This window comes from Ylistrum balloti, unplaced genomic scaffold (genome assembly GCF_031769215.1).
Source record: "Ylistrum balloti isolate Yb309-2 unplaced genomic scaffold, AGI_CSIRO_Ybal_v1 Utg369850, whole genome shotgun sequence".
Lineage (NCBI taxonomy): Eukaryota > Metazoa > Mollusca > Bivalvia > Pectinida > Pectinidae > Ylistrum > Ylistrum balloti.
In genome coordinates, this window is record NW_026782003.1 from 3,547,501 (window position 1) to 3,559,021 (window position 11,521).

The window sequence follows — 11,521 nt, forward strand, 5'->3', positions numbered from 1 at the left end:
TATAAAGAAAATTAGACTTTTTAAGTGTAAAAAATGTTCATGCTAAATTATTACACGGATGTTACAGGGTTACAGGCAGTAAGTGTACAAGGAAATAGAATACAGCAAAGGTATGCTATTAAAATCTCAAGTCTTATTGATAACAATCAGATTTGATCAAGTAAGTTAAACATTTTGAAAAAAACGTCACTCATACTCATGGAGGGTGTGTTTACATTTTAGAGCAATATATTGAATGGTGAACAATTGTATTAAATACTATCCTTACTATAGGTACGTATCTATTGTGACACGTAATTGAATATCTGTGGATAGTAAAATATGTGGGCATGCGCAAATATGTACTCACCTGTGACACAGTCAATTCATATAGAGTACTATTTCTGTGTATATATTTATGTTCGATAAGCCCACATAAGTAATAACTGTCCTCTCAACATCTGATCACGTGATTTTGCGTGTTAAGCTTTTGCCTATTGGTTCTTAAAGATATGACCATATAAGGCAATTCTGAACAGGATTTCAAGTAATTACAGGTATAAATTGAGGCGAAGCTCGAGACCGATCAGTTACTCGACAAATTTTATCAGGAAAGTCAGAACGTAGTAGTATAGGACTAAAAATAGCATTTCAAAATGTGTGACGATGATGTTGCAGCTCTTGTCATCGACAATGGGTCCGGAATGTGTAAGGCCGGATTTGCCGGCGATGATGCCCCACGTGCTGTTTTCCCCTCCATAGTCGGGAGACCCAGACACCAGGTAAGGAGACAAAAAGAATAAAATATGAAATACAGTCTTTAAAATTATAGAACTTATTGAAAACGACGATTGGATTTTAACTGTTACCTGAACCATTCAGTATGCTGCAAAATGTAATTATTTTATCGTTTAAATTTTTTTTCTAGAAAGTTATTTTCTAATCGGTTTATATTATAAGATATTATTGTAAGAGTTAAGGTTAGCACATTTTTCTTCAAAAACGGTAACAACAAATTTTATTAGACATGATCGCCGTTAATTGATCAAGAGTATTTGTAACAAAGCAGAACGCAACGTTAAGTCTAATATTGGAAATATTATGATCATATATGGTGTGGTGATGTATGACTTGGCTTGTCTTTCACAGTAAATTGTATGCTTAGTATATCCCAAACACTATAGCGATACAGACAAGTCTGAACACACCCGATACACCAAGGTTAATTCTGTAATCCGATTCTTATTCAAGCTACTTTGGTTAAAGGTATACACCGACAATTAAAATAAACGACCAGCGTACATTACCTACTACAATCAATAAGTTGATTCAATAGATAGAAAAGCTGAGACAGGAATCAGCTTTTGTTATTTAACTTTCCAATCGAAAACGATTATTCTTATCAGAGAACATCGTCGATCGAAGATACTTTAAATTGCACCCATGCGTTTTTATTTTTCGCAAAAATACTCTATGGAAAATAAAACATTTTTTTCGTAATCACAGGGAGTGATGGTTGGTATGGGACAGAAGGACAGCTATGTCGGTGATGAGGCCCAGAGCAAGAGAGGAATCCTCACCCTCAAGTACCCCATCGAACATGGCATCGTCACCAACTGGGACGATATGGAGAAAATATGGCATCACACCTTCTACAACGAGCTGCGTGTGGCTCCAGAGGAGCACCCCGTCCTTCTGACAGAGGCTCCCCTCAACCCCAAGGCCAACAGAGAAAAGATGACACAGATCATATTCGAGACCTTCAACTCCCCTGCCATGTACGTGGCCATCCAGGCTGTGTTGTCCCTGTACGCTTCTGGTCGTACTACCGGTATTGTGTTGGACTCTGGCGATGGTGTGTCCCACACAGTCCCAATCTATGAAGGCTACGCACTTCCCCATGCCATTATGAGGTTGGACCTTGCAGGACGTGATCTCACAGACTACCTCATGAAAATCCTCACAGAACGTGGTTACTCATTCACAACCACAGCTGAGAGAGAAATTGTTAGAGACATTAAAGAAAAGTTGGCATATGTTGCCCTAGACTTTGAACAGGAAATGACCACAGCTGCTTCTTCCTCATCACTGGAGAAGAGCTACGAACTCCCTGACGGTCAGGTCATCACCATTGGAAACGAGAGGTTCAGATGCCCAGAGGCTTTGTTCCAACCTTCTTTCTTAGGAATGGAAGCAGCTGGTGTTCACGAGACGGCCTTCAACAGTATAATGAAATGTGATGTTGACATTCGTAAAGACTTATACGCAAACACAGTTCTGTCTGGTGGTACCACCATGTACCCAGGTATCGCTGATCGTATGCAGAAGGAAATTACCGCTCTTGCTCCAAGCACCATGAAGATCAAGATCATTGCTCCACCAGAGAGGAAATACTCCGTCTGGATCGGTGGTTCCATCTTGGCTTCTCTGTCCACCTTCCAACAGATGTGGATCAATAAACAGGAATATGATGAGTCTGGTCCATCAATCGTCCACAGGAAATGTTTTTAAATTCAAACAAATATGTTCATTAAAGTGCTACTTAGATATCCCTATAAGCCGATATTGACTGAGATTTCTGAAGCGCGCACTTTACACGCGCTGCGTTGATATACTTTTCATAATATTTACATCGTCATTGTTTTTATAAGAAATATGAAAAAAAATCATGAATAAAAACGAAATAATGTTTTTACTTGTTTGTGTTTTAAACAAAGTCATTGTTATAAAACATCAGACAAGACCTTGCGGTTAAGGTAACACAAAATTATGATGTAAATGTTGATACAACTGCAGTACAAATAACATTTATGTATTTAGTGATATGAACAGTATAACGAACTTTTCGATCTAGTAACAACTATTAATCCCGCGTAATAGATTAAAGGGTCTTCAAAGGCATTCTACAGAGGCAGCATTTAATATGCTACCTTTGCTAACGAGTTTGCAATTTTTTACATCATCTCTAAAGATTAATACCGAAGCCCTTATCTTGTATTAACGTCATGGTAATTCATCAAAGCCGTTACTGCACAACAAGTCCCTGGTCTCAGGACCATGAAACGATATCATGTCTATTATACTGGAAGTAAGCCGTGAACGTTTTGCTTTACCAATCTTTAACATTTTTGCTTTGGTCAGTTATCAAATGGTACTTCAACAGAAATGCTAGTGATGATGATGATGATGATGATGATGATGATGATGATGATGATGATTAACAACTCTAGACTGGTTAATACGATAAGAAACAATCTATATATGACTGTGTTAGCTATCTGAAGTTGATAAACCACTGGATGAAAAGTGCATCATAACTCCTGTAAACAACGATGCCACCAACTAGGACTATGGAGAAGAACCAATGTCCATTTAAATCGTATGTTATACTTATGTTAAAGAGGCCATTATTTTACCTATCAGATGCAAGTTGAATTCAATACTTTCTGAGGCAACACAAAATCGTTCATGATAATGGCACCTTCACCTGATATCCTTACAATGCACGTAATCTAATTTTTCAAGTAACAAAAAGACTAGGCAATTCTCACTCATCATGTCATGAGTATTTTTACGCTCTGTGGTAACCTGATATGATTAAATCAGACAGGGAATGTTGCTTTCAATGGTCATGCACCAGAAAGGTATAGCGAAAACTTAAGCGTATCCATTTCAGATAAAAAAATTCAAAGAGATTAGAACCCTTTAAACATCATAACCAGTCTAATGGGACTTAGGACCACAACATGCTATTACGCTTTTTATCATAATTTCAACTACAAATATTTAATAAGTACCTGATGCAAGCATGGGCCCATTCTGATGTCTGATTTTAGATTAGAAACTTTAATGACTTCTGTAATGGATGGCCTTGGAAGTCAAATGTTATACTGAACATTATCTAGAGTTTAATTTTTATATATTGTTATGTAAAAGAATTACGTTAAGTTGGATAAAAAAAAGAAGACAAAACCGAAATAAGGTCAGGGTAGATTGTCTTACATAAAGAAATGATTAGATGAAGAAAATAAAAGCCACTGTTGTCAGATAAAGGTGATAGAAGTACAGAGCGTTAATGTCACGGTACTATTGTGAGATAATGTATGTTGAGAAAACACATGAAGCAACCATGAACGTAGTGAAAATATCATTATTATGATAACTTTGATAACACAGGTTGTTCACCTTCTGATCACTACATTTCATGGTGTCCCAGCAATTTAATAAAGTGATTAAATAGGGATAGTACTTGGATAAGTCGTATGTTTGGTTACTCTATCATCGGATATCCTAAATTTCCAAACTTTTGGTGTAAATGTAGCTTAGACACGGCAAGAGAATGTAATACGAAAGAGACTCAGAGAGAAGAGAGATATGACCATTTGATTATAGTTACAGTAATAGAAGTAACTGGAAATCTTAATGAGAAATGTTGCTTGGAAAATGATGTCCCCTAATCGTAAAAATCAACGTTCTAAAAGATTTACTATTTAAGAAATTTCATGTGATGTTGTGTATTGCATAACACAAAGACATTAGCTTTATGGATCTGCCCCACCCAATTATAATACACAATGATGAACTTATAAACAGTAGGTACATTAAGTATTTCCACTTTTTCAAAACATCATTACAGATATATATAAATATTGATATTTTAATGCAAATACAAAAACAAAATTCATTATAGATGTATTTTATCTCTCTGTTTCATTTACAGATGCCATATAAAGTCGTTTATTGTATTCGATCAATGAACTACCAATGGAGGATCAATGTTACTGAATTTATCTGATAATAAACTTTTTCATTGAGACTCATCGGAAAAGGTACAAGGAGTATAAGACCAGGTATTCCGCAAGAGTTAGAGTCTTCTGCTTCATGGACGGCACCAGTAAATAACGTCAGGTTTTCAAATGATAATACGGCATACAACGACGGTACTAACAGGCAAACTAATGAGCATTAAACACGTCAAGCTTTATTTCACACAATGTGATATAATATTCTCAATGGGGTCATTATGACAACGGTAAAATCAAGGCCATGCCAGCAATAAATTTAGTAAAAATAGACGACGAGGATGGGATTCGAACCCACGCGGGGAGACCCCAATGGATTAGCAGTCCATCGCCTTAACCACTCGGCCACCTCGTCTGTTGCACTTAAGTTAAAACGTAGCTGTAATTTCATTTTGATAGTGAACATTACGATCTATTCTGAATTTTGAATAAGAATACGTTTCATTCGATAAGTGACATTACCTTATCAAATGGAATATGCTCTGAGCAGAAATCTATTTACTTGACATAGAAATCACATATGATTGTAGTGCTAGATTTATATACATAATGTTATGCGATTTTGGCTTTCTATGGTATAGATGAAGCTTTTATTTTACATATTAACGCTATTTCACAATTATTAAACATGGACATTTACAACAATATCAAATAAGTGCCATCTCAAAGCATAGCTATTGAAGCCATTGACACACTTTGACTATTAAAAATCATATATATCAATAAAAATGTCGGTTAAACCGGAGAAAAAAATTCAGACGCAACATATTTAGTAACCTTAGGCATAGCAAGTGATCCGCCTTTAACTATAAACAGATCAGACGAGGTGGCCGAGTGGTTAAGGCGATGGACTGCTAATCCATTGGGGTCTCCCCGCGTGGGTTCGAATCCCATCCTCGTCGGCTATCGTTTTAAGCTTTATTCAACGTGCTCTTTCGATTTTGTTCAGACTACAAAGATTGAATCCATCTTCCACGTCTGACTGATACTCTCTACCTTCTAACCTTTAACCTCTGACAAAAGATAATACAGTCTAACCTGTTATAACGGCCACCTGCTTATAACGGCCGTTTTCAGACCCTCCCAATCGTTTTTGCTCATTAATGATACCTAATTTAACGTCCATCTGTCTAACGCGGCCAGTGGCCACCCATTTCGTCCCAAACTCGCGATCGAACCTCGTTTAAACGGCCGTTTTGACCACAAGTCATTTGACAAGCTTTCTGGACTGGGAGTCACGTTTTCTCGCCACGTGAACATTCCTACAAAGAAAAGAGCTGTTGGCACGTAAATACAATTCAACATGCATTTTATATTGAGTTTGATTTCATTTACGTCACTGTTATACACAATACAGGCATATTAGCACTATTGTGGCAAATCACTTCGAAATATGAGCAGCAAACGAAAAACTTTAATTCTTGAATATGTATCGAAAACCGGTATTTTACGTTCGATAGATATATCGGATCGAAAGTTTCTGTATCGAACAAAATATCGATCATTAAGAGAGAATAAATGCACTGTCGAAAAATACCACATTTAGTTTTTGTCGATCAAATTACATTGCGAGTGTTTTCGCTTCGTAAAATCAACATTTCGCCAGAATAGAGAGCTGCTATCCGTGACCTGAGGTCATGAACATTAATGAGGAGTAGAGTAAAACCCAGAAACATTCCCGACAACAGGTAACTAGGATGAGAAATTTTATAAAGAAATGTTTTAATGGACAGAAAGCAAAAACAATGCAGTGGTGCGTTTTCGAAGGTTGTAGGAACAATAAATACAATACTGGAGTGTTTCCGCTCCGTCGCCATTTTTCGTGCGACGCCCACTCTAGATTCTAGTCTTTACTGGATGTCGTTTAGACATGGCATCGAGTGTTTAAATAATAACAGATGATGTTTTATATCTAATTATTAAACTGTATTCAAATGTCAATGTGCAAATTGCCGCAACTTGGGTTCGAAAATAAGGAACCTCAATTAAGAGGCCACCTCTCTATAAAGGCCACTTTCATAATTTCCCAACAGTGGCCGTTTAATACAGGTTAGACTGTAGTTTCAAGCTGGCACAGACAGTTTAATATATATATCAGGAGTGGTCGAACTTGAAGTAAAGTTAATAAATGGCAGTTTATAGTAACTAGAAACGTATATATGCATTAACATAAGTAACAGTCTTCTCATCCTCTAAACACATTCAATGTGGTCACATGGCCACAACATCAGTTATATGGTCGTTCAGATTGAAACATCAAAAAGCGTCAGCCGGAATCTCTACTAATGGAAGTAAAGAAAAGTATTGAAGAACCATGCCGATAGTTTTTTGAGGACTCAAAGACCATCAGATATTGAAACCAAGTACAGTCGTACCAGCAGGATATATCTCTACTGTGCTACTTGAACCTATCGGTGATAGAAACGGCATGACGTTTGTTTAAAGACAGCATTGATATGACCTTATCAAGGACAATACCTGCCTATAACCAGACATCCCTTACATAACATAAAACGGCAACTGAGAGAGACATTTCTGTTTTAATCATTGAAATAGCATCGGTTTATTTCTGTCTAGATATAAAACTATAAAAGACAACATTTGAAATATTTTCTACCTTTTTAACGACAAACACATTTTAATGAAAGCATTTAAAATGGAAGTATACCAGCATTTCGTGTGGACAATGGATGGGCCGAATTCATACACCTGTTAGCTGATCCACATCTGTTGGTAGGTAGATAGGAAAGCCATGACGGAGTATTTGATTCAGGGGATATGTTCTCTCTTGTACAACACTAGCAGCTAAAGTGTAAAGTTCGTTCTGTAAACCTTCAGTTTTTTTCAGGCAATGTATTTGCATACTAGCATTTACGAATATCAACATCACGCTTCGTTATACCGCTGTATTTCGGTGTGAGTACTAGCACGCTTTTTTTCCTTAATGAGAGTGTTTGAACATGGCTTCTGGAGGTCCCGAACATTCCGTGCCTATCAGTATGAAATTGCCTTGCGGAAGTTCATATTCCTTCCCTAAGTCCTGAAGATTCAGCCGATATAGACATTTTCTGTGTCAAGTGAAGGGCAATCTGTGTCATTTTTATCTTTAGTGTCTCTGACAATTTGTCTCTCAGCTTTGGTTGTAAATAAATGTAACTACTCTCAGTGAGGATATTTATGAGGTAAGAGGTTACGTTCAACGAGATCTAAGACCCCCTCTGATGGGTACGCAATGGGTCACAACATCCATGACACAATCCCTACGACCAACGCGGTATGTATATGACAAGGTGTCGTACAATCTATTTTAATTAAATCGATAAACCTGTACCAATCTTTAAACCTACCGTCCTTCTTTCTTTCAGTCGCTCGATTAACTTATCATTCAATCTTTCTCTAAGTTTATCAGTCTCTAATTTTTACAAGTGTATAAATATACAACACTGACCATCATCTACTTTTCATTCATAATCCATTAATATATGTTTTCATTCTATTATAAAAGAGTGATTAAATGTGTTCTTTTCCCCAGAGTTAAACACTTCAGTCAGGTGTCACTTTAACGTTTCCATTTAAAGACAAGTTTATCTACAGTTTGAACTGTAGTAACTGTATCACGTGATTTCATTGTCACCTACAAAGGGAATTGTTTCAAAGTAGGTTAAATACCCTAGTTATGCACGCAGTCCCAATACTAATCTATACCTCTTATTTAAGAAAGGAACGGTTTTGACGTTTATCATGTCTCTCGTGACATTTTAAATCACGTTGAAACAAGCCTTATAATGCATTTTCACTCGAAATTATCTAAGACGAGTTAATGTACTTACAGACATATATTTGGTTTGGATTTTTGTCAGCTTCGCATTTTCTTGATCATTTTTCGACCAGTTTTAAATTCGCTCTAAAATTATATAAACATCTATTGTTTTTTTTTCACACAATCTTCTTAGCACCTTTCATTTTTGTCGTGTCAGCAGTAATAGTCTCCTTATCTCTGTTATACCTCAGTTAATGAACTGGATAAAAAACAACAAGAAAAAACCAACATGTCATAATAGTCATAATCAAAACTCATTAGTGTTTAATACATATGATTCATGTAAATGTACATATAATTAATACATAACAATGGTAAATATCATCATGATCATTTTGCTTAAACTGTATAAAAAATGAATAGAACCGGAAGGTATATAAGGGAGGTAACTTCGTTGGTCCTAATACAAACGCTGTACTTTGACTTACTTATCACTATGATACAATGTACGAATTATTTACTTATCGTGTTTCAAAGGTTTAAGGCCCTGACTTATCAATTTCTTTTGTTCCTTTTAATAATTTGAATACGAAATTGGATATTGACGACTAGTGATCTTGATTATAATTGCTATGGAGACCTCCGTTTGTAGAAATACATCAATGCTGCCCAGTTAGGTTATTTGTTGGTAAACTAAATTGTCTGCAGACATTTGCAATGTCTAGCTGTGAAAATGGCATCAAATATCAATAATTATCATATTTCGGCTGGCTAGGACTCGGCGTTTTATTTGGTTTCAACTATAACACTCATCGCTTACATCATTACACAAAACATAGTCACGAATCAAAGTGAAATATTCAAGGCTCAATCATCACAATTTATTCTTACCTTCTTCGTCGTTTATATTACTAAGTATATTAGTTCTCTGCAAGTCAGTAGTACATATACGGAAACAGCCATCACGCTGAATTCTACTCTAACCTGAATTAGACTATTCCACTATCAGTGGTATTGATTTAAACATATTCTTCCTTCCAGCTTCTGGACATGTTTCAACTGATATGGTAAGGATAAGGCATTTTCAAGCCTTGGAACCGTCGTCAAAATCTAGTAAAATCAAAAGTTCACCGCAACAGACAGTCATATCCCTATGAGGAGGTTGCAAGTCTCCCCCTTACATCGCCATAACACTGACGTTCGTTAGACGATACCCGGAAACGAAAGGAGTCGTACAGACGGAAAACCTGTCATCCTACCAACTATATGTTTATTAGATATAGTCCAGGGATACATCAGAGATACCAGGCGTTCCAATTAAACAACTACGATTTGTTTTAAATTTCAGCTGCTTGTAGTTTTAAGTTGCCTATAAATACTTCATTATGACTGGTTATTCACTATATCGATGTAAGTGTATTAACAGGTATTGTCAGTTTAGTGACAAATACACTTAAGATGTCATCCAAAATACTGTTAGAAAAACTAACATTCGATCCTCGTCTTCAGAAAAACCACGATTCTCATTCTCTGGTCTATTGTCGATGTTATCGCCTCCTCTCTGGTATCGACGATAGCAAACGTTATGTTATTCATCGTCCCCTTTGTCATATGTTACAAGTTATTTCCTTGTAACACTGGCTGTTTAGAAAATGGTTTCAGAATTACGTTTTCTGGAAAGGCAATATGAGAAAGGAATAAAGAGTGCAATTGGAACGCACCAAATACCATGTAAAAGTACATTAATTTTGGTAATATTTCTGTGTCTATTCAAGGGTGACAAATAAGTCCTACTCCTAAAATACGTTACTGACATTAAACATTATCTATTTATATCCAGGGAGATTATGACTTATGATCATAAGTTTCTTTCCGCGTTATCCTCTTTCCAAGCCCATATTGTTATGTTTTAGCTGTGCAGTTGACATTTTTGATAGAAATCACAGAAATGTTTATCTAGAAAGGGGGAGGTTCCTGAATGGTAATGTAAAGGTATGACAGTGTAGTGTAGTCCTTCGTTATGTCATGCAGTACGCTTCAGTCGATGGTGAACAGCTAATAAACTTGAGTCTATTTAACTGTTCTTCATTAAAAGTTTTATAACATTTACGATATCAATGTTTGTAAAAGATATCTCTCAGTTGAAATAAAACAGGGTTCTACAGAGAAGTCACTTGATTAAATGTCAGCCAAGAGAAATACAGTTTGTTTAGTAATAGACTGTGGAAAACGTTGCCATAATACTAAGCAATGTTTGCCTTATTCCTTTCAGACATTGCACGATATGTGCGTCCGTGCAGTTTACAACAAGATACCACCTCCGCCTAACGTGGAAAGGTAGAGTGCAGAGAATGAATTCTTAAATAAGAAATCGTTACATGTGAAACGTTCAAACTACTTCAATTTTCCCTTTTTTTTTTCTTTTTTTTTGACTTTTTTACAATATACATTCTGCTTATCGAGTCTACGTAGCGAGATATCTGTTTGGTGGTTTGAGTGAACATCTATTGATTAATGGTTTTTATAGATTCTTTTACGATTCCAATAAGTCGGACCAGTGTAAATCCTTGTCTCCTCAAGAAGTACGACTGGGTCTCGTTGTTCGCGAATGCGTCTATCGAAACAAAAACAACATTTCATGGTTAAGGATATTAAAGGAAGTGTTGCAGCTACATCCTGTCACAGATAATATCTATTTATGTAAACAAAGGATCTTGCACGAGCGTCGATTTAACATGAATTTATTAACCAATCGATAATCTGATGATATATAAACATAGCAAATATACAATGTTAATAAGTCAGTATGTTATGTTAGATATTGCACTGGTTCTAAATGAAAACGAAGTAATTGCCCTGCACACTTCGTGACATAATATTTTTCTGTACAAATCTTTTTTTTTTTTTTTTTTTTTTGGTTGTCTAATATTGACAATTTACAATTTACTAATGAACTAACTAACCAACCCTCGCCTCCATC

The 11,521-nt window shown here is 36.0% G+C and overlaps 1 protein-coding gene and 2 non-coding genes across 3 annotated transcripts in view; 2 read left to right on the forward strand and 1 right to left on the reverse strand.

Annotated features, from left to right (window-relative positions):
- The window catches only part of LOC132545630 (actin-2-like), a 14,850-nt gene extending 12,360 nt beyond the window's left edge, over nucleotides 1-2,490 (forward strand). The window contains exon 3 of the mRNA XM_060209328.1: nucleotides 1,751-2,490. Coding sequence (XP_060065311.1) covers nucleotides 1,751-2,490 — 740 coding nt within the window. The remainder of the gene's footprint in view (nucleotides 1-1,750) is intronic.
- Nucleotides 2,491-5,054: 2,564 nt separating this feature from the next.
- Nucleotides 5,055-5,136, reverse strand: Trnas-gcu (transfer RNA serine (anticodon GCU)). The gene has a single exon. It is a non-coding gene; the product is annotated as a tRNA-Ser (tRNA).
- A 465-nt stretch (nucleotides 5,137-5,601) lies between these two features.
- On the forward strand, nucleotides 5,602-5,683 carry Trnas-gcu (transfer RNA serine (anticodon GCU)). Its single transcript has one exon. It is a non-coding gene; the product is annotated as a tRNA-Ser (tRNA).
- The last annotated feature ends 5,838 nt before the right edge of the window (nucleotides 5,684-11,521 follow it).